Genomic DNA, 27,902 nt, shown 5'->3' on the forward strand with positions numbered 1-27,902 from the left:
AATCCCTCAACTCCATTCAACTACCAATTCTTTTCTGCAATGGCTAATCTCTACTGCTCATCATGGGTTTATCCACTGACCCTTCCTCTTTATTCCTTCCTTGCTTCTTGTCACTCAGCAGACAAGGTCTGGGCATCCACTGTGTGCCAGACCCTGCCGTAGGTGCAGGGCTGAGAGCAAACAGACTTGGCTCCTGTCTTTATGGAGACTGTTGTCTGCCAGGGGAGTGAGATATTGATCAGATAACCATGCACAAGAACATACAATAGCTAACGGTAGTCGGCACGGGGCAGGAAAGACTCAGCATGCTTTATCAAGTGCAGATGAGGGACTGGCCTGGGTGGTGATGCTGGAGGATGCCACGGGGGCCCTGACTGCTGAAGGATGCAGAGGAGGTGGCCAAGTTGAGTGTAGGGGGAGGCATTCTGGGCAGAGGGCAGAGCACGTTCAAAGGCCCAGTGGTAAAAGGAGAAGAGCTACCCTTCCTGACTTATGCTGGCAAGGAAGTTTCGTCTAGATTAGATTTACACAGAGACTCACCATTTACATATGGGAACTTAATACATAGTGAGAGTGGCACCAAGAGTCAGAGGGACAGGACAGACTCTTGACTAGATGGTACTGGGAACACTGGCTTACTATGTGGAGAAAAATAAAACTGGGTTTCCAGCTAGCGCAACATGTGAAGATGGAATGAATGCAGGTGGGCTGAGGGCCTCGTGTGAAAGTGTTGGAGAAGGTACTTACGCTGACTAACACTGATCAGGGACTAGTATCTGAGAATACATGCAAATTAACAAGAAAGGACAGGAATCTCCATGGAAAAACAAGCCAAGTTATGAGCGGAAGAGAAGCCAACAGGCTGACGGGCAGACGCAGCGACGCTCAGTGATTTTCTCCTTGTTTCCATTCAGAGGACTTGTTTTCGAATCTCATCTCCACTTTCTTTTCTTTTTATGGACTGAGACCTGACAGCACCTCAACTTTAGCCCCTTTTTGAAGACAGTGAAGAGAGACCTGGGACTCTGGAGGGACTTGGGACATTGCCCCCGGCGACTCCTGACCTGTGACTGAACACCTTGGCACTGACGGCCGGGGAACGCAATAATCTCATTTGGCCACCAGGTGGCGCTCTAGTCCTCCCTCGCTCAGGAGGCCGGCTTCTTTGCCGGGTATGGCTTATTCAGAAGAATGAAAACCAGCCAACTTTGGGAATTGCCAGCCAAAACGAACAAAATGTTCCCCTGAAATCTGTAAGATCAAATTCTGCTGTTGTTGCGATTCTTGAGTAACTCTCCAGGGCTTCCTCGTGAAGAATTTCTTATGCTTCTGGTGGGCACAGGATGGGGCTGGAGCTCCCCCGCCCTTGAGCACTTAGGACCGTGTGTGGGTTACAGGGCAGCAAAGCTGGGGTTAAGGGACGGGAATCTTGGTGAGGCTGGGCATGCCTCCCACCGGCTCTGGGCTCAGTTTCTGGATCCTCAGAGCACTGTGTGAGACCTGGGAGCTCTCGGGGTTCACAAACACGGGTCAAGTCGTGTCTCTGAGGGCAGGCTGCGTCACTCGCCTTTGGGGTCAGGGGTGAGTCAGAGGCTGTCACACTCTGCCTGGACCCACTGGTCCCATCTCAGGGTCTTTGTCTGGGGTGTGTTCTCTGTCTTGGGGGTTGTGCTCAGCCCTTGTGAACGTCAAGCTGGACAGGCCAGTTGCTTGTGGCCCAGGAGACCCCACACCTCAATGAAAGATGGGAGTTGGTGGGTCAACTCCCCAGCCTCCTCACCTTGGGGGGCAATTCTGAAGGGTGTCCCCATAGTCCCTCAGAGCCCCAGCTGTCCGTGGGAGCCACCAGCTCATCTCCACACCCTTTGCTGGCCCCTCACTTCACCATCTTCCTTTCTCTTTCCCTCACTCTGGCTTCCAGGAGTCACTTCCCAAAGAAATGCCTTGCACCCAAATCCCTGCCTCAGCTTTGCTTTTAGGGAGTTCAAACCAAGAGAGCAGGAGAATTCGGTACACTTGATGAGCAACTCAGATGTTTTCAAGGTGCACGTGATAAGAGAGAAAAAGATAGAAGAAGCAGAGGGCGAAGAGGAACCCAGTGGACCCCTGAATGCTGTGAGCTAATCCCGTCTTCATTTTTGCAGGCAGTAGTTCTAAGACTCCCTTGTTCAAAAAGTTACTCTGGGCATGTAACAACTTCAAAACTCTTTTGAAGACCATCATTGTGAACGAGAAATCCAGGCTTGAAGTTTTCAGTTGCCTCCAGTCTGTGCTGTGAATAGGGAACCCACCTCCTCCCATAGCACCCACCGTGTGAGCCTGGCTTGTAAAATGTTATCTAGGTGATGTCCTTTCCCCTGAGTTCATAGTGCTTTCTGACATTTGAGTGCCAGCGTTTTGGAGGCACGCAGAGTACAGTGAGCTGAAAGCCGAGGGGCAAATCCTCCCTGGCTGCATTTCAGAACGCCCCAGAGGTGCTGTTCTGTGAAATCCAGCACCCAGCTCAGGGGAGCCTCTTAGCAAACAGTGTCGAAAGAGCTTAATGGTGGGGTGGCATAGGTTGCTCTTGCTTGATTTAGGTCCTTGAAAATGCAAGCATCAGCACAGAGTATGTTTATGGTTCCATTAAATCACCAGGAAAAAAAATATCAAGACCACTGTGAAAAAAAAGAATAACAAGGTCGGGTGACTCAGCCTGAATAAATTAAGAACCAAATTTGATGCAAAACTTGGAATGAGCCAGGAGCCACTCCATCCTCCGGCATCTTGTTGAAAGTCTATGAACCTCTCTCCCTTATTCTTTCTCTCTCATTCTCCCTCTTTTTTTGGAGGGTGGTTGGTGATATTGTTTTCCAAATTTCTGGTGACCTGTCACTCTCACTTCTAAAGGCCCCATAAAGAGGGACTTGTTAAATTCCTTCCCATGGAATTTAATACAAACATTCTAGGCAGGATAGACTTCTTTAAAGATGAGATGCATTATGCAGAAACAAAACCAAACAAAACCCCAAAGACAAAACCCAGAAACATTTTGAAGAGATCTCAGTACGTTTACAATAATTTGTGTTTACCTCCTTAGATTCTACTGTCTTTATTTGAAAATGTTGTGGATACAGATACAAAAAGAGTCCAGACAGCACAATTTCAGCTATATAAAGTTTAGAACCTGCGGGTAACCAATATTTGCTGCCAGAAATCGGGGGCAGTGTGTAGGGGCAGTGTGTATGGGCAGTGACTGGGGTGGAAGGCTTCGGGGTGTGGTTTCGTGATGGTTACATGGGTGAAACCACTGGTAAGACTTCATTGTTCTCTGTGCTCATGATCCGTGCACCTTAAACAATTTTAAATTTTATTGATATTGCTATATAGGTTAAATTAAAAAAATTTTTTTTTCATTCATGCTAAATCTACCAGTCTTGGCTCGCCTGCTCTGCTGGGAATTTTTGCCCGGCTCCGGCCAGGCTGGGGACCCAAGTGTGATGCCTTCTCTGGCCCTTTGGCAGGGACAGCTTACCTGCCACCTTGGAGCTGTAAGCCACTCCAACCCCACAGATGTTGTTGTTGGCGGCAGCAGACACTTCCCCGGCGCATCGGGTCCCGTGGCTGCGGAGAGAAATAAAGCCAAGTTAGACACAGGGTCAAACGACTCTGGAGAAGGTGCCTTAAATTCTGTCTGTTGAAGCAATTTGATTCTTTCCGATGGTTCCGTTAGCCCAGAGCCAGCCCTGGCCCCTGGATTTTCCATCTGTGTATTGTCTTCCCTCCCCGCGCACCTCCCAGCTGCCCTGCCTGCCCTTGGCTTCTTTCTACTGGAAAGAGGCTTCTCAGAACATTTTCAGTCTTGAAAGGTGATCTTTAAAATTTGAAGTGTCTTCCTGCAGAAGACAGTTACAGGCTTTCTGTGAAAAGGAAACAATCTAGGGTTGATGCTCGATGAATAGCTGCGATTTTTTTTTTTTTTGAACTGTGGGCTGGTGGTTATTTTCAAGGCTGCTTCTGTCCACCGTCAGGTGATGCTGCCTGTCAGTTACAGGGTAATGGCTATTTACCTTTTTTTGGATTATAGCTTCCTTTGGGGTTGGATTGAAGGTTACCGTTCCCCCACCTCCCTGCAGGGACATAAAAGCCCACACAGGCAACACCTGGCACTGTTTCAGGGCGTCTACAGAAGCCTGCGGCTGACCAGATTAAGAACCCTGGGCATCCGTTAGAGAATCTTTCTGAAGGTTGTTGGCCTTAACAGTTCTGAGCAACGCCTTCTCAAGTCTCACGTTCTAGAACGTTCTCTGCAATAGACACATCATTTCATTAACTTTCTCCCTTTTGCTCTCTTCTCTGTTACACCAAAGGAATCCAAACAGTTCTCCCCACCGTGTGTGCTGCCCCTCCCCTTGAGTTGGGCTGGCCTGGTGGAGTGCCTGGACCATGGGATGCAGTGAAAAGATGCCTTCCGTCTGCTGGCGCAGGTGCCCACGGATGGAGCCATATGGAGAGAGCAGCCCAGCGACCCCCATTGCTCCAACACCCCAGGTGAGGCCCCTGGAGGTCTTCCTCCTCCAGACCCGGGCAGATCATCCCGTCAGCAGCACGTGGAGAGAAACATGTGTCCCTGCTTACATGACAGGATTCCGAGCTAGAAAATGTTTGTTCTTTTTTAAGCCAAAGTTTTGGGACCGGTCGTTAAACAGCAATGGGGAACTGAACCAAGCGTGAACCCTAAGTCAATCAGAATGCCGTGTTTTGACCCAAACAGCCTTCAAGATGTGGAGGAGTCCAAGGCACACATCACTGGACACTACCAGCCGCAACCCTGAAAGTTCATCTTAACGGTCCAAGGAACAACTGAAGGGTTACCGGGTCGGCTGGTCTCACGCCATCGTGGCCTGTGGTGAGGACGGCGGGGGTCAGGGCTGGCTTCCCGCTCACTCTTTACACCACGGCGGGCACATTCAGGGTTTGTGGGGAAGAGGCCGATTGGCTGGGGAGCCCGGCAAGTCCTGGTTTCCGCAGTGCTGACCAGAGAGTATTGCTTGTGACATTCTTCGGGGGAAACACCCACCCTTAGAAAAAAATCGCATCCGGGGACTGAACAAAATATTCACATGTATTTTCTTCTCCGTAGGAGCAAAAGTAAATCCTGCCTCTTCAGAGGCCGCGTATCTCCCGGGCTCCAAATTCCCTTTGGAACAAGGAAGAAACCTGCACGTTGCATCCAGGGAGACCTCATAGTTACTGCAGAGGTCGGCCCTGCGGTGGGAGCTCTGTGGAAACCCCACGTGCTGACTGGGTCCACCCCGTCTGCTTGTCTGTAAGACTTCAGGGAACCTCAGCCGGGACTTTTGTAGAAGGTGCTTAGTTAGGGTTTAACTTGTTGGGAGAAACTATCATGGACGTGGCTTTCATAGCCCCTGTCTTATTCCTAGTGCTGAAGAAAATGATAAGTATAGTTCTGAAAAACACCATGGAAGTCCACACATATGTATATGTGTAAAGTGAAATATATATATATATATATACACACACACACACTTTATAATGATTCCTGTGTACATATTAAATGTACATATTTAAGTATATAGTTGTACTTATATCTACTTGTATATATAAAACAAGTTGTATTTGTATATTTTATATGCAAAATATATAAAATAAATTATATATATTTATAATGATTGATTCATGTATTTATAGGTATGTACACTTATACATTATATATAATCTATGTTACATATTTAAATATGTAAAATAAAACTATAGTAAAAGTACCTGTATATACTTCATATTATATGCACTTATATATTTTAAAAACAGAACTTGAATGGATCCTGATTAAATTTGGCTGGTCTGCTTGCTGTTTGGGTTGTGCTGAACAAATAAATATTTGAATACAAGTTTCAAAAATCAATGCCAAGGCTAATTTGACTGAGCATTAATTTCCTTATTATTTAATCATCAGCCTGTCAGTCTCTCCTTTCCAAGGCCTGAAATGTGCAGTCAGGCCTTGCCTGGAGCAGTCACTGTTCTGACCAACATCTGGGGCCACAGACGTGCTGGGGCAGCGGGAGCCCTGCTCGGCCACCTGCCGTTTATGGGGCAGCTGCTCCTCCCCGGGTGAGGCCCCAGAGCGTCTCCTGCCTCACCCCTTTCCTCCCCTCAGGAGGGGGTGCGTCGGTGCTGCTCCATTTCACAGATGTCAAGGTTGAGTCTCAGAGACGCTGGGCCCGAGACCGATGCTTGGTTATAGACCAGCCCACTACCCTCCTGCCCCAAACTGCTCACTAAAGTCGGGGGGCCTGAGGTGTGTGAACTGGCTTGAGCAAATTAGAGACACTGAGTGCTTTCATAGCCTTAATTTTGGCCTTGAAGAGGGGCGATGAATGTCGTGGGCTCTTCTGAGGAACGTGTGGGAAGAAACACTTCATCATGAAATTCAGCGACACGAGTTAACTGTAAGCGAGTGGAGGCTCCCTGTAGCTGTCCGTGACACCAGGCCCTCTCACACCCCTGGGCCCCTGTCAGCTCTGTTGCCACGGCCTCGCATGCCTCCCCTCCCGTCCTGTTTTCCTGATCATCTCGGGTGAAAGTGCTCGCTCCCCTGAATGTCAGGAAGATCTTTCCAAGTCCATTTTCATCTGGTCCCTTGGCTTCCTCAAGAACATTCAGGAGCTCCCTCTTGTCTCTGGAATAAAACATGGGCCACTTCCGTCAGAAGCAGAAAGAGCTGTAGGGGATGAGGGACGAGTGTTGGCTGCTTGTTTGGCCTCCTTCTAACAAAGGTCATTGGAGGCAAGTGACAGGAGTTGGGGTGTCATGTGGCCAGAACAGCCCTAATCCAGAAGTACAGACCGATTCAGTGAGTAACACAACAGGCCTCCGACGGCCACCACCCACGTCTGTCAGAGTTGAATGTTTTCCATACGTCAGACTGTTTTTATTGGGTGGGATCTACTATAGGTTACTCAGTCAGATCTCTATTAATAGAAGACATTTGGTCATTTTTATTCTTTAGTTAATCAAATGAATAGCCTTATGGATACACAGACAATCAATATTTTGCCATGTTTGTTCATCTTTTTTTTGGTGACTGAATTTAAAGAAAAATATAAATGTTATTTTTTTCCTGAAATTGTTTAGTATGTATCTTTAAAAATGATAATATCCTAAATAACAATAATACCATTATCACACTTAATTAACTAGATGGTGGTTGGTTTACAGGGAGACCAAGAAGAGAAAGCCATGCGCAGTATCACTAATTATCAGAGAAGTGCAAATCAAAACTACAACAAGGTATCACCTCACACCAGTCAGAATGACCATCATTCAAAAGTCCACAAACAATAAATGCTGGGGAGGGTGTGGAGAAAAGGGAACCCTCCTACACTGCTGGTGGGAATGCAGTTTGCTGCAGCCACTATGGAGGACAGTATGGAGGTTCCTTAAAAAACTAAAAGTAGAGTTATCACATGATCCAGCAATCCCACTCCTGGACATATATCCGGAGGGAACTCTAATTCATAAAGACACATGCTCCCCAATGTTTATAGCAACACTATTTACAATATCCAAGACATGGAGACAACCTAAATGTCCATCAGCAGATGACTGGATAAAGAAACTGTGGTATATTTATACAATGGAATACTACTCAGCCATAAAAAGAATAAATTAATGCCATTTGAGCTACATGGATGGACCTGGAGATCATCATTCTAAGCGAAGTAAGCCAGAAAGAGAAAGAAAATACCATATGATATCACTCATGTGGATCTAAAAAAAAAGAAAAAAGAGGCCACTAATAACCTCATCTACAAAGCAGAAGCAGATTTCCAGACATAGTAAACAATTTCATGGCTATCTGGGAAAGGAGGTGGGAAGGGATGAATTTGGGAGTTTGAGATTTGCAAATGTTAGCCACTATATATAAAAATAGATAAAAAACAAATTTCTTCTGTATAGCACAAGGAACTATATTCAATATCTTGCTATAGGATTTAAGGAAAAAGAATATGAAAACAAATTTATGTATGTATATGTATGACTGGGACATTGTGCTGTACACTAGAAATTGACACATTGTAACTGACTATACTTTAATTAAAAAAAGAAATAGAGAAAAGAAGAGAAAGCCATTGCTGTGGTGAGAAGGATGAAAACTAAGGCAGTGACAGTGTGTAGAGAAAATGGGAAGTTGATTCAAAGGACAGTTAGGGAAGGGAGTGTACTATTCAGCAAGACCTGGTGTATGCTGAGCATTTCTATTGTGTTTTTTAAAGACAACTCCCATTTACCTGGGAAGGTAAATGAAATCTCTTTTGATCACATACCCACTTTCATCCTATTATACTCCTTATGGCTTTCAATTCTAAAGCATATGCCTTGAGGAAAATGAACCCTTGAGGGAACAGGACAGGGAGAATAAAGAACATTTACTTATTTGTCACGGAGACTTTGGTCACAAAAGCACATTAAAAAGCAGAGCAAGTATGCAGTAACGTTATGGTCTCCAGCCCAATCCCCACCTTCCTGAGCAAAGCCAAGCATGTAGTTCTGTGCATGACCAGTCAGGGTATGTAGGATATCCTCGTGACCAAAGGTGTCTGCAACTACAAGGGCACACCCATGTGTTTTACACTGGCATAGGTCTTTTTTTAAAGAAATAAATCTTTATAGATACAATCGAGGCCCTCCCTGAGCACACTCCCCTCTTTGGTTCCTCAGAGGTGACCAATATACTAAGTCTGATGATTGAAATGCCTGTGCATGCTTTTATGTGATTACCTTACAGTCAGATATGCATACTCATGGAGACCACTGTTTGCATATTTTCAAACTCTGTACAAATGTTTCATAGCATATGAGCTATTTAAAATTTGCCTTTTAAACTCAAATTTCTGAGACTTATTCACAAATTCTGGTGCATTCATTTTCAGTGCTCTGCTGTATTTCATTTACAAACATGCCGCAATTTACTTATTCATACTCCTAGTGATAGGCGCTTAGGTTGCTTGTAATTTGCTTGCTATTACAAATAATTTGAAAAGAAATGTTTTTGTGCATTATTTCCTTGCACACGTGCAGCAGTTTCTCTGGGTTTTGCCTGTCTGGGTGAAAACAGGCTGCATGGAATACGCATACTACCTCCAGCAGAGTGGGAGAGCTCCTGTTGCTTGACATCCTTGCCAACATCTAGGATCATCAAATGTTACCATTTTTGCTAACCCAACTGCTGTGAAATGGTATCTCATTGTTTTATTTTGCATCTTCCTCATTACTAGGAAGATTGAACATCTTCTCATATGTGGATTAGCTCATGTTTTCTCTTAATCATCTGTGCATAAACTTTTATTTTCTTGTCAGTTGTTTTTCATTGGTTTGCGGCTGTTCTTTCTATATTGTGGATACTAATTTTTTTTTCATAATACTTATTGCACATATCTGCTGCTGGCCAGTGTCTTGTTTTTAAAAAAAAATCCACCTCTATTCCAGGATAATTAATATGTTCTCTTACACTTTGATTCTCAAAGGTTTCTATCCATTTGGGTTTTAATTCCCCTGGAATTTATTTATGCTCAGTATGCAAGGTGGATGCCTATTTCCCCCTACAAACAGCTAACATCATTTATTGACTATCATCACACCATCATTTCCTTATTGTTTTTATTGCCATCTTGGTCATATATTAAGCCTCTCTCTATATCTAAGGGTGTGTTTCTGGGATCTCTATTCTGTTTCTGTGATCTTTTTTCTCTCCCTATGCTAACCTTGCTCTCAAAATTACTACAGTTTTATTGTGTTTTGATGGCTCCACCTTGCTGTTGTTAATGCTCCTTCTCTTCTCTTTTTTTTTTCATATTCATTCTCCTCTTCCTTTTCCTTCCTTGTTTTCCTATTGTATACTTGGCCCTTTGCTTTTCCATATCAACTTTAGGGTCATTTTGTCTAGTTTCATAGAAAACTTCCATTGAGATTTTCATTGAAATTTCATTGAATCAGTAGGTTAACCTGACATCTTTATATTATTCCATTTTCCTATCCATGAACTTAGTATATCACTCCATTCATTCAGGACATCTTCTATGTCTTTTCTAAGTTTTATAATTTTCTCATTAATGTTCTCATTTATCTTTTCTTAGATTTATACTTATTTCATTGACTATGAGGCATGGCATAGTGTCAAATAAGAGATGACAGGCAGCATCTTTATTTTGTCCCAGCATTAAAGAGAGTGCTATCAAAGTTTCAGCATTAAAAATAATGTTTGCTGATCAGATAAGCCAAGATGGCAGAGTAGAAGGATGCTCATAGCTCACCCTCTCCCACAAATATACCAAAACTCACATCCATGGACCCACCCAGCCAACCAGAGCACCTGCTGAACTCTGACAGGAAATCGCTCCCTTCAAAAGACAGACACCACAAATCTGGTAGGAGAAAAGAAAAAAAGAAAGAAGAAAAAGCAAAACAGTGTGGGACTGTTCCCATGGGGAGGGAGCAGCAAAGGAGGAATAGCGTTTGTTCACTGGGTCTCCCCGTCTCCAATGGAGAAGTCAGCGGGACGGAGGGGGAACTTCTGAGGCTCAGATATGTATGGAGCAGCCCTTGACTGACAGAACTAAATTAAATGGGCATGGAGGATCTCCACAACCCCCAGCCCTAGAGGCAAAGCGGCAGGTGGGGGTATGGGACAGGCTGCCTGAGCTGGGTGAAGGACTGGGACAGCTGTACTGAGGCATCCCTCGGGGACTGCAGGGTACTGCACACCATGGATGAGTGGGTACACAGGGCAAAACAACCTGGGCCCTTCATAAAACAACACAGCTGATGTGCCCTGGGGGGAAGGGTGCCATGTCTCCTATCTCTGAAAACCCGCGGAAGGTTTTCTGGAGAAGAGAGACGGGGCTCAGCCACAGCCGCCATATCCTCTGGTGCTTAGCACCCAGGCGGGTGTGGGGTCAAAACCTGAATCCGTACTTAAGGGCTTAGCAGCCTCAAAGGCCAGATGGAGACTTGTTTACACCCTGAGGCAGATAGGATCATTCTGCCCTGGTACCTCTGAGAACTTGTGCCATCAAGACAAACAAGGAGCTGAGTTTTGGCACAGAGCAGGGTGGGGCTGTTCTGCTGTCTCCCCCAGACTGGCTACCAAGTGTTGACCCGAGGCAGAGTGGGCAGCTGCACAGAGCAGGGCAGTGACTGGTGCCGGGAGAGGGCAGGTGGCCACCTGCCTTCCTAGCAGGACCATGACACCTGACCACAGTGCTAAGAGGGGTTGCAACCTGCCTGCCTACCTTGCGCGAACGCAGCATCTGACTACAGCATTGAGAGGGGGTGTGACCCGCCTGCCCACCGTGTAAGAGCGCAGCACCTGACCGTAGTGTTGGGAGGGGGCACCAGGAGCAGCACAGATCAAGGGCACCAATGGAGGGCCTCTGGAAGCAGTGAGCTGAGTTCGTGAAGCAAGGCGAAGACAGAAAGACCTCTCGATAAAATCATTAAGAGTTCACAGTCTCCATGAGAACACATCGTCCCCTTTTTGTTTTATCTTTTTTTAATCTGTTCTATTTTCTATTACCTTTTTAATTTTTACTTTTTAAACAATTGTATGTATCTCCAGTTTTAATCCTTTTTGAATTTTTCTTTTAAAATATTTTTATTATTATTATTTTTTAAAATCCACCTCATTTCATTTTTATTTCTCTTGGTTTTGATCGCCTGTTACTGATTATATACACAGGTTTCAAATTTTTTTTTGTTCTTTTCTCCTTTTTTAAAGGTTTTTAAAAGACATCTCAACTTGATTGTTATTCTGCTTCAACTTGTTCTGCTATTGATTATACACTGTTTTTAAGCCTTTTTCCCCTCCCTTTCTTAAAAATTCTCTTTTTTTTGAAGTTTTATTCCTGCATAGGCTTTAGATAGATAAATAAATAAACTCCTTAAGAACCACAATAGGTAACTGATACTCCATAAGCCACAGTGCCAGAGAGATATGAGCAAGATGAGGAAGAAGAGGAACCACTTCCAATTAAAAGAACAAGAGAAATCCCCTGAAAGAATGATCGATGAAATAGACATTGATGGCCTACTAGATCAAGATTTCAAAAAAGGAGTGATCAAAGTACTGAAGGAACTAAAAGAAACAGTGTTTAGAGATATAAAATATGTCAAAAATGAAATTGAAGCTGTAAAGAAAAGCCAAGTAAAATTGGAAAATTCATTTGCTGAGATGAAAGCTGATCTAAAGGCTGTACAGGCTAGATAATGCAGAAGAACAAATAAGTGACCTAGAAGACAGGACAACAGAAAGCACCCAATCAGTACAGCTGAGAGAAAAACAAATAAAAACTAATGAAAACAATATAAGGGATCTATGGGATAATATAAGACATACTAATCTACATATAATAAGGGTTCTAGAAGGGGAAGAAAGAACAAAGGGGATTGAAAAGGTATTTGAAGAAATCATGACTGAAAACTTCCCAAACCTAAAGAAGGAATCAGATATCCAAGCACAGGAAGTTCAGAGGGTCCCAAACAAGAAGAACCCAAACAGACCCACACCAAGACATATTATAGTCAAGATGGCCAGAGTCGAGCATGAAAAAATGATGCTAAAGGCACCAAGAGAAAAACGAAGAGTGAGTTACAAGGGAACCCCCATAAGGCTCTCAGCTGATTTCTCTACACAAATGCTACATGCCAGAAGGGAGTGGCAAGATATATTCAAAGTCCTGAATGAAAAAAAGATGCAGCCTAGGATACTTTATCCAGCAAAGTTATCCTTTAGAATAGGAGAGATAAAGAACGTCACAGACAAGCAAAAACTAGAAGAGTTTAGCAATACTAAACCCATGCTAAAATAAATATTGAAAGTTCTACTCTAAATAGAAAAGAAGCAGGATGCTACAAAAATGAGAAACTCATAACTGGAAAGGTGATAGCTACCATGAATTACAAATAGAGTAAACATGAAATTGTAAAAGAAGACATCTAAATCATTAAGAGTGTGAGAGGGAAGCAAGAAAATATAGTTTTTTTTTCCTTTTGAAAATTTTTTGTTCTCAGTAGGATGGGTTTGAGCTTATATTACTAACTGTTTAATACAAATAGTTATAGTAATGGGTTAATAGACTTACAAAAAAGGGTAACCACAACCAAAAACTTACAAGTGAGTCACAAAAACTAAATAAATTCCAAGATAATACAAAGAAAAATACAACCACTAAAGGAATAAGAAAGGAACAAAGAGGAAATACCAAATCAACTGCAAAAATAAATTCAAAATGTCAATAAACACACATCTATCATTAATTACTGTAAATGTTAGTGGACCATAAACTCCAATCAAAAGACATAGAGTGGCAGACTGGATAATAAAACAAGAACCTTCAATATGCTGCATACAAGAGACCCACTTTAGGGAGAAGGACACATACAGATTGAGAATGAAAAGGTGGAAAAGGATATTCCATGCAAATGGAAAGCCAAAAAAGCAGGTGTAACAATACTGATTTCAGACAAAATAGACTTTAAAACAAAGGCCATAAAGGAAGATAAAGAAGGACATTTTATAATGATTAAAAGAGTAATATAAGATGAAGATATTACATTCATTAATATATATGCACCCAATATAGGAGAACCTAAGTACATAAAACAATTACTAACAGAGATAAAGGTGAAAATTGATGGGAATACAATCATTTTAGGAGATTTTAACACCATGTTAACATCACCAGACAGATCTTCCAGACAGAAAATAAATAAGACAACAGAGAAACTAAATGACACAATAGTAAAATTAGATTTGGTGGATATTTTCAGAGCATTACACACCCCAAAAATAGGATATACATTCTTTTCAAGTGCACATGGAACATTTTCTAGGATTGATCATGCACTTGGGCACAAAAGAAGCCTCAACAATTTTAAGAAGATAGAAATTATCTCAAGCATCTTTACTTACCACATTGTCATGAAACTAGAAGTCAACTACAGAAAATCAAAGGAGAAAAAAAAGAAAGCATGGAGATTAAACAATATGCCATCAAAAAACCAATGGGTCAATGATGAAATCAAAGTTGAAATAAAAAAACACCTTGAGACTAATGAAAATGAAAACATGACCACACATAATTTATGGTATGCAGTAAAGGCAGTGCTAAGAGGGAAGTTTATAGCGATACAGGCCTTCCTCAAAAAAGAAGAACAATCTCAAATAAACAATCTAACCTACCAGCTAAAAGAATTAGAAAAAGGAGAGCAAAAAACCTCAAAGTCAGCAGAAGGAAGGAAATAATAAAGATCAGGGAGGAAATAAATAAAATAGAGATTAAAAAAAAATAGAAGAAATCAGCCAAACCAAAAGATGACTTTTTGAAAAAGTAAATAAATTTGACAAACCTCTGGCCAAACTCACAAAGAAGAAAAAAGAGCACAAATAAGCAAAATAAGAAAGGAAAATGCAGAAATTACAACAAATAACATAGAAATACAGAATATCACATGAGAATATTATGAACAACTATATGGAAGCAAAATGGATAACCTAGAGGAGATGGACAAGTTTCTGGAAACATACAATCTACCAAGACTGAATCAAGAAAAAACTGACCACTTGAACAAAAACATCACTAGAAATGAAATCGAATTAGCAATAAAAAAATCTCCCTACAAATGAAAGTCCAGGACCAGATGGCTTCACTGGGGAATTCTACCAAACATACAAAGAAGAACTCATACCAGTCCTTCTCAAACTCTTCCAGAAGACTGAAAAGGAGGGGATACTCCCAAACTCATTCTATGAAGCCACCGTCACCTTGATACTAAAACTAGGCAAAGACACCGCCAAAAAAGAGAATTACAGACCAGTATCACTGATGAACATAGATACAAATATCCTTACCAAAATATTAGCACATAGAATCCAACAGCACATAAAAAAGATTATACATCATGATAAAGTGGGGTTAATCCCAGGGACACAAGGGTGGTTCAACATATGCAAATCAATCAATGAAATACATCACATCAACAAGAGAAAGGACAAAAACCACATGATCATCTCAATAGATGCAGAAAAAGCTTTTGATAAAATTCAACACCCATTTATGATAAAAACTGTCACCAAAGTGGGTATAGAGGGATCATATCTCAACATAATAAAAGCTATATATGACAAACCTACAGCCAGCATAGTACTCAATGGTGAAAAACTCAAAAGCTTCCAACTAAAATCTGGGACAAGACAAGATGACCCGCTATCACCACTCCTATTCAACATAGTCTCGGAAGTCCTAGCTACAGCAATTGGGCAAGAGATAGAAATAAAAGGGATCCAAATTGGAAAAGAAGAAGTAAAATTGTCACTATATGCACATGACATGATACTATATATAGAAAACCCTAAAAGTTCCACACAAAAACCACTAGAAATAATCAAACAATTCAGCAAGGTAGCAGGTTACAAAGTTAACATTCAAAAATCAGTTGCATTTCTTTATGCTAATGATGAATCAACAGAAAAAGAAAGTAAAGAAACAATCCCCTTTAAAATAGCACCCAAAGGAATAAAATACCTAGGAATAAATCTAACCAAGGGAGGTGAAAGACTTATACATGGAAAACTATAAAACACTGATTAAGGAAATTAAAGAAGACTTAAAAAAATGGAAAGATATCCTATGCTCCTGGATCGGAAGAATCAATATTGTTAAAATGATCATACTTTCCAAGGCAATCTACAGATTCAATGCAATCCCTATCAAATTACCCAGGACATATTTCACAGAACTAGAACAAATCATAATAAAATTTATATGGAACCACAAAAGACCTAGAATTGCCAAAGCATTACTGAAGAAAAAGAAATAGGCTGGAGGAATAACTCTCCGACTTCAGACAATACTACAGAGCTACAGTTATCAAGACAGAATGGTATTGGTACAAAAACAGAAATATGGACCAATGGAACAGAATTGAGAGCCCAGAAATGAATCCACAAACTTTTGGTCAACTAATCTTTGACAAAGGAGGCAAGAATATACACTGGAATAAAGACAGTGTCTTCAGCAAATGGTGCTGGGAAAACTGGACAGCAGCATGTAAATCAGTGAAGCGAGAACACTCCCTTACACCATACACAAAAACAAACTCAAAATTGATCAAAGACTTAAACATGAGACAAGATACAATAAAACTCCTAGAAGAAAATACAGGCAAAACATTATCTCACATATCTCAAAACTGTTCTCCTAGGGCAGTCTACCCAAGCAATAGAAATAAAAGCAAGAATAAACAAATGGGACCTAATTAAACTTAGAAGCTTCTGCACAGCAAAGGAAAACATAAGCAAAACAAAATGACAACCTACGGAATGGGAGAAAATTTTTGCAAAAGATGAAACCAACAAAGGCTTAATGTCCAGAATATATAAACAGTTCATACGACTTAGTAAAAAAGAAACAAACAAACCAATTGAAAAATGGGCAGAAGACCTAAACAAGCAACTCTCCAAGGAAGAAATACAAATGATCAATAGGCACAAGAAAAAATGCTCCATATCACTAATTATCAGAGAAATGCAAATCAAAACTATAATGAGGTATCACCTCACACCAGACAGAATGGCCATCATTAAAAAGTCCACAAATGACAAATGCTGGAGAGGCTGTGGAGAAAAGGAAACCCTCCTACACTGCCGGTGGAAATGCAGTTTGATGCAGCCACTGTGGAAAACAGTATGGAGATTCCTCAAAAGACTAGGAATAGATTTACCACATGACCCAGGAATCCCGCTCCTGGGCATATATCCAGAAGGAATCCTACTTCAAAAAGACACCTTCACCCCACTGTTCATAGCAGCACTATTTACAATAGCCAAGACATGGAAACAACATAAATGTCCATTGACAGATGGCTAGATAGAGACGTGGTGGTATATTTATACAATGGAATACTATACAGCCATAAAATGACAACATAATACCATTTGCAGCAATGCGGATGTCCCTGGAGAATGTCATTCTAAGTGAAGTAAGCCAGAAAGAGAAAGAAAAATACCATATGAGGTAACTCATATGTGGAATCTAAAAAAAAAAAAAAAGAACATAAATACAAAACAGAAACAGACTCATAGACATAGATACAAACTTGTGGTTGCCAAGGGGGACGGGGTGGGAAGGGACAGTCTGGGAGTTTGAAATTTGTAGATACTGACAGGCATATGTAGAATAGATAAATAATGTTATACTGTATAGCACAGGGAAATATATACAAGATCTTGTGGTAGCTCACAGTGAAAAAGAATGTGACAATGAGTATATGTATGTTAATGTATAACTGAAAAATTGTGCTCTACACTGTAAATTGACACAACATTTCAAAATGACTATAACTCAATACAAAAAATGTAAAAAAATAATGTTTGCTGACAGTATTCTCTTCAATTCAGTAATTACCTCTTCAGCTGCATCCAGGTTAGATTTTAATCCCATGTATTGAGATTTTAATCTAGAGGCTACATTTTAAAAAACTTGTAACTGGTTCTCTTTCATATTTGTATTGATTTTTGCTTGTGTTCCTCACATCATTAATTTTTCTTTTTAAATGGATGTCACCCATGAATGATTGCTCTGGGCAAACTGAACATAACCTATTTTAAAGTCTTTTTCAAGACTCTCCATGAAATTAATTTCACCTGGTATAAATTCATACCCTGAGTTTTTCATTTTATGGGGTGTATTTTTACTTCCCAGATAATTTGAAATTTTGGATTGTAGGCTATTTTTGACCTGGAGATCCCCCCCCACCTTCTTTCTCTCTCTCTCTTCATTTTAGGCTCCTTTCCTGGCCACTGGTTCTATGGTTGTTTTAATCGACATCTTAATTCTATATCCCACAGCCAGGCCTTATAGTGGTATTTTAGGGCTCTGGATTCACAGACATATTGGGGATAAGGCGGATTCACTCAGCAAGCCGGTGGACAACTTGGACAGGTTCATGGGCATGAGGTTGTCTTTGTCCTCTAGTCTCTAAACTACCTAGGTGTACAGATTCTTAGATAACCACATTTCCATAGCGACCAGCTACAGTCTTTTCAGCCATGTCTTTGAAGAGAGATGCTTCAATATTAGATATATTGGAGCTGAAATGTAGAGATTAGCTAGCTAATCTGGCATCAATCATGTTTGCTGGCTAATGTCTAGTGTGCTCCACAGGGTAAGGCTTTGGGGGTCTCAAGAGCCCAAAGGTTTAGATAGGTGAGAATGTGTAGCTGCTTCTGGGAAAACCCCACCAGGGTCTGCTGGCAAGCATTCAGTGCTTTCTGGAGAAGTGAAGAGGCTCTCCATCTTCCTGAAGCTAGATGCAGGCTTTTCAATTTTCCCGATAGATCAAACTTGTCTCATGCATACAAGCAATCTTTGGATATAACTCCTCTTTCAATCAGCAATGCAGAAACACATGCACCAGAAAATTTAAGCTTGAGCTATTATCTAGTTTCTGTCAAAATCTCAGATGAGAGAATGGATGTCTGAGAATGAATGGTGGGACCATCCGTTTACTCTTTTGGCATAAATTTTCTGTCTAGTTGGAGGACCTTCAATTTAGATGCTGTAGAAACCGCTTCACTGAATTTCACAATTACATTTGTTGCCATTTAGAAAGTGCCTACCACGCGCTGTGCTCAGTACCAAGTGCTCTGTGTACATATCTCTAATTCCTCATGCAAGCCTTCAAGGTGGACTTTTAGTCCCATCTTACAGATGGGGAAAACTGATTCAGGGAGCATTTATTCCATACCAAGCAGTTAACATACAACTGCATTTGTCCATTATAATCTACTGAATTTTTCTGTCTTAAGAAAAAAAAATCATTGCCACCTGTGGACCATAAAATCCCCCTATATGGTATGCACAACATTAGTTTCCAAAGTAGAAATGATTATACCAACATACGGAAGTTTCTTTTGCAATCTATAGAATTCTCTCCATAACCTCCAAATCTGTGTTAAGTTAATATTTTAGCTGAAGGGGAAAATTTAAATAATGAAAACTTGTATAGTCCAGGTAGAAGACTAGAAATTTAAAAAAAAACCCACTTTGTGATATTTCTCCAATGGCTCAGAAGAGCTTACAGAATTAAACTGTGTTGGATCTCGTCATGCTCTGTCTGGACAGAGAGAGGGTTAATTGCAAACAGCAACCTTTGAGCTAATATCAGCTTATGAGGCAGTCTCAAAGCTCACAGGAAAGAAAAACTTAGATTAGGTCTTTGAAGGCAGTTTGAATTTTATTATCCAGGACGTGATTTCAGAATTATTCCATAAAGACAGAAGGGAAAGATGTTCATCTATTTCTAAACCATTAAGTGTCACCAGGGTGAAGTATCGGCTTCCATCGCTGTGCTAATAGCCAACCAGAGAGGACATTTTTCTCCCATGTTCTGCATTGGCTTGTCGCATTGGGTTCTTCAAAATGAAATATGACTTTTAATTAAAGAAAAGTTCATCACTGAAAATCTTACTTGAAAGTTTAACTAATGCGATCAATCAGACGAGCTCACAGAGAGATAGATATTTCTTGGTATCCATTTATCCTTCCTTCCCTTCATCTTGGTTGCTTGAATAATAAATGTCTTCTCTCTTCCTGAATTTATGGTAAAATTTTTGTGGCTAGGACTTGCATTGAATACAGAATCTCTTCCTCTTTAGGGTGTAATAGACAAGAGTGTGCTGCCCCCAGTGATGCTCCATGAATATTGCTGATGGCGGCGATGACATTTCAGTGGTGCATGCCTGTCACAGAAATGCTATGCAAGAGAGATTTTTGTGAACAGCAGCACCGGAATGGAATAAGGCTCTGCAATGCATCACCAAACATTGATCTAAAACCGAGCAAGGCTGGAAGATTATTGACAGCATGGGCTGCAAACCTTGGGAGAAGCAGGCAGCTCTAAAATGGACCAATGTCAAGACCACTCAACATCTCGGTCTGGCTGAGATGTATGCCACACACCCATGAGCCAGCCAATCAATATTTATTGAATGTCAGCAAGAAAAAAATGTGATATTCGATCCTGACGCCTCGCAGCAAGTCGGTTATATCTGTTCTGCAATATATATTATTGATGCTCATTCAATGTGTCTTATTTTCTACCTTTTTGCAATTCTGGTTATTGTTACTGTTGTGACTGCTGCTGCTGCTGCTGTTACTGTTATTATTTCACTTGGCCATCTGTATTTCTCTGATTGCAAGCTAGGAGGAAATGATACTCCTATTGCAAATTTCTCTACTGTGTTTCAAATACATCCCCGGAGCACAGATAATGCATGTAATTATTAAATGGCTCACAGTAGAATAAACACACTTGCTCTGCTTCAAAAGGAATCATCCTACAGAATAAAATTAAGCACAGAGCAAGGAATTCTAATATACACATCCCCTAAAATCAGCCCTACATTTGTATGAAGTTTGCCTTCATAAAGAGTCCTTAGACTTTTGAGTGTGATCTTAAAGAAATGCACAGTTGAGGGAAAACAAGTTTTGCAATAAGCACAGAGGGGAGATACGGTGGTTTAAAGCCTGAGGACAGCCCAGGAGACACATGCTGCTATTAAACTCAGTTTCCATCCAAGGGAAATGTTTTCCTTGCTCCTTCGTGAGAGTGCCCCGGGTGGTGCATTTGATTTTCTACTCCCCACAGCCGTGCGAAGCCCGTGATGGAGAGCCGCTGCCTTTGCTGTGCAGCAGCCCCTTCTGAGTTCTCACACCATGTGGCAGGCAGGGTGGCTGGCCCAGCAGCAGCTGCTCAGCCTCTGCCAGCCCTTCATCGGAGTTTTGATGATGAAACAAGCTTATCCAAGAGCCCCAAGACTTCTGAGCAAAGATGAGGTGTTGGATTTGGTGCCCATGTCCGGAAGAGAATAAGGGAAGAAAGTGCATCATGCCTCTAGCTGCACAGCTGGTCAGAGGCTCATGCTGTGTAGGCAGTAAACCATGCTGCAGCCAAAGGCAAGTGCGTGCTCAAGGCTTCTGGAGCCTCTGGGTAGCAGCATTCCTTGAGTGCCAGGGGAGAATGGCCCTCATCTATGCCCCACACCCAGTTTCTGACCCAACCGCAAGATCTCTCTTCTTTCCCCCCAGCAACCTGTCCAAACCCCTCATGCTCACCTCTTCCGTGCAGCCTTCTTGGATTGCTACCCTCCTGCATAAGCCTCTAACTTCCAGCTCAGTTATCCACGCTACCTCTTGAGCATGTCTGTATCTCCTGCCTTCCCTTCTTTGCGTAAATTGTACCTTCACCCCAGAATACATTCATCCTCCCTCCCTCCCAACTCTGTATTTGCCTTCTTTCAAATCCTGGACCAAAAGCCACCTCTTCAAGGAAGCTGTGCCGAGGATAATTTTGCATTTCTCCATGTTCCAAAGCATCTTTACTAGGAGGCCATGCTTGTGGCCCCCTCACTGGTGTCAAATCCTGTCTCTGACACTTAGGAGCTGTGTGACCTTGAGCACGTTACTTAACCTTTCTGTGCCTTAGGTTCCAAAATGGGATAATAATGTTTATACCTATTTCAGAGAGTTATGATGAGAATTAATACGTGCAAAGCATTTAGAACAGTGCCTTAAACATAGTAACTGCTTAATAGGTGTTAGCGTTCCTTGTTGTGTTATTTTGGTCCTGGCTCCGTTCAGCACTTAGGTGATTTGAGGTCGCCTCCTCATGGGATATTGCAAACTCCTCAGAAGCTTACCTATCAAAACTAACAGTTTTGTAAAGTCCCATTTCTTTATCACCTCTTTTTATGCCCTGTGCTTTTACAAGTTACTTCTTGTTCTAGAAAATATCATACATAAACAAAAGTAGACTGAAATCTCATGTAACCATCACCCGGCTTTAACAACGACTAACTCATGATCAATTTTATTTCCTCTAAACCCTCCACTGCTCTCCTCCCTCCTTCCACAAGCCCTTAATTATACTGAAGGAAATACTAGTATAATATTTCATCCAAGAGGGAACTTTTAATAAACATATCCTGCACTCATGTGAAGGATGCTACATTCAAATGCTCCTCGTGCCAAACGGGAATCACCTCCAGGACAGACCCCACTTTTCAGACCACAGATCCTCCTGGTGCTGAGGACCTGAACTTCGACCCCGCTTCCTCCCATAATCATTTACAATAGTAGTTAAGTTTTGAGAGGCCATGATTTAAACTGTGGTACCACCCAGTCTGTGTAATAACAAGCTGTGGTGGCGAAGGATCTCTGAACATGACTTGCTAATTGGGAAAATCCCCACTTCATCATCGGTCAGAGTGGACACTGTGTCTTGAGTCATTGGTTCCCGAAGAGGCAAAAATCATACTTGCCTGACTCACTGTGACTGTGTCTCAGCCAATTGGACACTTGGGAATTCTGCCAGTGGCAATGAAGAATTTTATTGCACTAAGCATTAATTAGTCCTAGAGGATTTAGCCTGTTTAAAATTCAACTTTCAAGAACAAGTTTGCCAATGAAAATATTTAAGATAGAGGACACCCCAGTTTTTGCTCTTGTTTTGCTTTATAGAATATTGCTATAGCCCATCACGTCGGAAGACCTACTAGGGGAGGTTGTGTTTGGGTTCAGAAAATGGGGTAGCAGGGGAATCATTCTGTTGGTTATATTGTTGTGCTGGATCAATCCGTCAAAGATGAATTTAGTACCCAGTAGCTGCAGAGAGAAGGCAGGAGCTGGCACACTTGTTGCTACTGCCCTTCCGGATACTATGTGGGCAGCCAGTCGCCAACCGTGTTGACGCCAGGCGCGAGGTCCTTCTCAACACAGGGTTCCAGGCTGCTGTTAACAAAGTCCCACCCTGGCTCAGTGACTTCTAATTGGTGACTTCACATCCCTGTGTCTGAAAATGGTTTATTAGCTAAGGGGATGCTAGGACCTAGGGTTATAAGTCACAGTGGGGAAGAGACATGTCAAGTCAAAATTTCTCAGACCTAAACGAGGCAAATGTGTAAAAAATATATCTTTACCCCCTGAACACACACTTCCAAACCCTGTATGATGATTTGAAAGCTGCAGATGAAGCTGATGGAGACTGAACTGAGCTATTGGATATTAGCCATGCTCTCTTAATAATGTTACAGGTTTGAATTGTGTTTTCATCTTTCTTCTTTCCTGCATTTTCTGTAACTGCCACGCCCTGTGTGCTCTGTCTGTGCCCCAGACATTCTCTGGTCTACTTGCTAATTGTAGGAACAGAGTCTAAGCTATTTGGTCCACTGGTCACTTGTCCCTGGCCACTTATTATCATGCCTTCTGTCCTTTATAATAAAAATGATACTTATTAAAGAATGGTGCAATTTTGTAGGGAGGGTATAGCTCAGTGGTAGAGTGTGTGCTTAGCATGAATGAGGTCCTGGGTTCAATCCTTAGTACCTCCATTAAAAAAGGAAGTAAATGAATAAATAAACTTAAGTACCTCCCCCTTCAAAAAAAATAAAAGAATGGTGCAATTTGGATTTAGAAAAATTTATGGAGCTTGGTTTCAAGTGCTGGCTTTGATATTTTCTGATTGTTTGACCAGGGGAGTCAGGGAACATTTTTGAACCTGTTCCTTTATCACTAGACAGAGAATAACAGCATTTTTCTAATCTACCACCAGTCTGTCAGGAGAAGTAGAAGAAATGAGTAAAGTGCTGTACACATAATGTATTTTTATGCCGGTAACTGAAATTCATACATTCTCATCGACTTTACCCAAGACCATCAATAATTGGGAAGTACCAGGTTTAAAATTTAGTCGATTTTGATTGAGCAAGCCACACGTGTTAATTTCTTGATATTTCTTGCATGCAATCAACCATTTAGGCAAGAATTTTACTTGGAGAAAAAAGAGACTGGATTTACATGTTTAGTAGAAAAGCGGGCTGAGGAAAAGTCACATTTTTGGCTGAACCATCGGACCATTGGGTAGTTTTGCATGGTAAGATGCCAAGTAATACTTGAAAACATATAGTCAATAATACTGTATTGTGTATTCGAAAGTTGCTGGGAGAGTGGATCTCAAAAGTTCTCATCACAAGCAAAAAAATTTCTTTAATGTGACTGTGTGTGGTGTTGGATGTTAACCAGACTAAATAGTGGTGATCGTTTTGCAATATATACAAATAGTGAATCATTGTGCTACATACAAGATGCAGCTAATTATACATCAATTTAAAAAAACACTTCAAACCTCAGCCAGTTACACTTACTGTTTTGTTGAAAGGGACTACATGAGCTGGCATCAGGTTACAGCAAAAACACTTTTCCAAAACAGACCGACACAGACTCACGGGGCAAAAAAGTTCTCTGCAACAGTTTCAGTGGATCAAATCAAATCCACCTGTTTAAAAGCACCTTGTGGCAGGTTGAGAAATGCTTTCTTATTATTCCTCTTTTCTTGTAGCTTTAATAAGTTGGCAAATAATTCCTAGTTCAACACAACGAAACAGTTGAAAGATAATTCCAGGAGAGCATCGCCATATTAAAAAAATTTCAAGAATTTAGGGAATGCAGCCATGGAAAAGAAAAAAAAATCACAATATAATTTAGTGTAGCATTGAGATTACTTTACTGGTGAGAGTCAAGTCTTCAAAAGAAAACAGGGTAGAAATAAAACCCCAAACCTGAAGTCAAAGACACCCCAGGAGGCCCAGTTTACCTGTTAAACCAGTCATCTGTGTAGCGAGGGTAAGGGTAGGGGTCGTTGCTGCTGAAATCGTAGCTTGCTTCTGCGTTCTGAAAAACACAAGGCATGAGGTTAGGTCCAGAAAGCCAGAGGCACAGGCTGAGAGGATGCCCCGACACACGACTGTCTCAGGCTGACGATCACCCTGTGCAGGGCTGCGCTCGTTTCCTCTCCGGACCAGCCCATGCAAATGGTGACAGAGCAGAAGTGGGTCCCTGGAGTGCTCTCTCCTCCTGTTACCTCCTTCCCAGACTTCCTCATCCCATCCTGTTCCAGGCCCCCAGAGGATTGGCAAATTTGAGTCCTGCGCTCCCCAGGACTGTCTCCATTTTAAGTTGAGTTACTCCGAGTGGGGAAGTGGGGTTCACCCAGAACCCAGGACTCATGTTAAGCTTCCTTGGACTGATGGCTGGAATGTTCTAGCTCTCATGTCACAAGTGAGGCAGACTCTTTTCTTGCTTTATGCAGAAGGCTCACTCCCAGATCCCTGCTCCTGGCTGACAGAGACTTGTCACTTTTATATTTATGTCTGTTAAACCCTTCCCCAAGCCCCTAACACTGGCCATAACACCAACCTCAGTTATTCACTCAGCAAACATCATTAAGTCTAATATATGCCAGAGATTTTTCTAAGCATGGGAATACAATGGTGACATTCCTGTTCTCATGTAACTTACAGCCTAGTTGGGGGCACAGATGTCAATCAAACAAATAAACATACAATTGCAAACTAGGAGTCCTCTTAATATAGGGTGCAATGAGATGTTTAAATTCTATGCAGTCCAACACCTCCTTTTTCCCCACAGTCCTTCCCCATAGAAATCAATTACATATTCACTTAAATTGTCTTTAAGTGATTTCATGTTTTAATTTTTTTTCCATTAAGATTTTCAGTTGGTCTGCCTTTTATTTTGCCCCATGAAGGGTGATGACCCCCCTACTATTTGGTGGCTAATCTCTTCATTCCCCACCTCCTCTGTTTGCCCGGGACATTGAGCTCTGTGAAGCTCCTCTCTCCTCATCCCATCTCCTCTCCTTCACTTTTGAAGTCTACAACCAAGATCCCAGATGGTTTCCTGGTCCACAGCATACACTAGGCTGGGAGACATCAGATGAGATGCAGATTCCAGTTCAAGCATATCTCAATTCCACGGGTCCTGAGATATTTTCAGGAATTGTGCTCTTTTATGAGTTATACCACTTTAGTTTGTAAACCTTATGTATCAGTGACATACTATCTTAAGGGCAAACTGACTAATTCTGTGAGTTTGTGTTTCCCTTTGTTGAATGACAAAGAACCACTAGCCATCAGCAGTTGTGATGATCAGAATTGTAATATTAATTGATTTAAATAAATGTGCTTGGGGCAGAAGTTACCTGGAAATTCATTTACATTTTTAAAAATTTAAAGCTTTCTAGCTATATTGATACACAAAAAAAACTCCACACTTATACTGTCTACATCTTGATGAGTTTGGACCTATGCACACACTCACGATGCCATCACCACGACCAAGGTACTACACATATCCATCAGCTCCAAAAATTCCCTTGTGTTCTTTTGTGTCCATGTTCTTTGTTTTTTTTTTTTGGTAAGAATTTTTAACATGAAGGTTTAATATGAGCTCTGTCATTTTAACATATTTTACACTGTGTAATAGCACATTGTTGACTGTTGCACAGCAGAGCTCTAGAACTAATTATTTGTATAATGGAAAATTTAAATCCACTGAAAAACGGTTCCTCATTTCCCCCTTCCTCTATTCAAAATTTGGACCAGTCACTGTGCCTTGGGCACTGATCATAGTCCTCTTGTGTTCTAGAATCTAGGTCTTCCTTCAGCACCTGGTCTGTAGAGAGGATGTCTTCCTGTCTCCACTGGGCCAAAATTATTGGCAAGTACCCAATCCTGCTCTTCCTTCATTTAGATCCCAAACTACTTTCATTCATCTGGAAAAGTTTAATTCTTTATCCGGTTTTACAATCCCTGTCTCTGGGGGACCTTCTCTAATTTGATATATTTTTTTCTTGACTTTCTTGAGCTTATTTGGATAGCAGTTCTTTAGAGGGATACTATTTTTAAAATAATTTTTGTTGAAGTACATATGATTTATAGTGTTGTGTAGATTTCTGGTATACAGCATAGTGATACATATATACATATATATATATACAGCAGTTATATATATATATATGCATATTCTTTTTCATATTCTTTTTCATTAGGTTATTAGAAGCTATTGGAGTTAGTTCCCTGTGCTGTACAGTAAGACCTTGTTGTTTATCTATTTTATGTATAGTAGTTTGCACCTGCTAATCCCAAACTTATAATTTATCCCTCCTCCTGAACCTTTCCTCTTTGGTAACCATAAAGTTGTTTTCTATGTCTGTGAGTCTGTTTCTGATTTGTAAATAAGTTCATTTGTATCATTTTTTAGATTCTACATGTAAGCAATATCATATGATATTTGTCTTTGTCTGACTTATTTCATTTAGTATGATCTCTAGGTCCATCCATGTTGCTGCAAATGATATTATTCCATTTTTTAAAGTGGCTGAATAGTATTCTATTGTATAAATATACCACAGCTTCTTTATCTAGTCATTTGCTGAGGGACACTTAGGTTGTTTCCATGTCTTGGCTATTGTAAATAGTACTGCTATGAACACTGGGGTGCACATATCTTTTCGAATTAGAGTTTTCTCCAGATATATACTCAGTGGGAGTGGGATTTCTGGGTCATGTGGTTAAGTCTATTTTTAGTTTTTTAAGGAATCTCCATACTGTTTTCCATAGTGGCTGCACCAAATTACATTCCCCCCAACGCTGTAGGAGGCTGATTCCCTCTTAATTCTGTGCTAGCCCCTTGAAGCTTGAGGGCAATTCTGGAGACAGGAGGATGAGGGCAAAGCCTGAACTGGCCAAGGCTGAATTTCTCCCATCAGCGCAAGCAGGCTGGCAAATAGAAATCAAATTCCACTAGAGAAGAATAAAATCAGAATTTTCTGCACTTTTGTGTTTGCTGCTTGAGCAACTGACCCATTTCACGAGCTTTCCACCATGGCTCACCTTTCTTGCTCACAATTATCACCTGTGGTCTGGGTTGAGTTCTTTTATCTCTAATTCCTGGTTCTGGAGAAAATGACTTGCCGTGAAGTGGGTGGGG

At 41.3% G+C, this 27,902-nt stretch overlaps 1 protein-coding gene across 2 annotated transcripts in view; it reads right to left on the reverse strand.

Moving 5' to 3' along the window:
• Nucleotides 1-27,902, reverse strand: part of PCSK2 (proprotein convertase subtilisin/kexin type 2) — a 218,266-nt gene that overhangs the window by 38,441 nt on the left and 151,923 nt on the right. For both annotated transcript variants that reach the window (XM_072943770.1, XM_072943769.1), the window contains 2 exons: nt 24,709-24,785; nt 3,515-3,603 (listed from right to left, as the gene is read on the reverse strand). In XM_072943770.1, the coding sequence (XP_072799871.1) occupies nt 3,515-3,603; nt 24,709-24,785 (166 nt within the window). The remainder of the gene's footprint in view (nt 1-3,514; nt 3,604-24,708; nt 24,786-27,902) is intronic.

Source organism: Vicugna pacos, chromosome 19 (assembly GCF_048564905.1).
Source record: "Vicugna pacos chromosome 19, VicPac4, whole genome shotgun sequence".
NCBI classification, from domain to species: Eukaryota; Metazoa; Chordata; class Mammalia; order Artiodactyla; family Camelidae; genus Vicugna; species Vicugna pacos.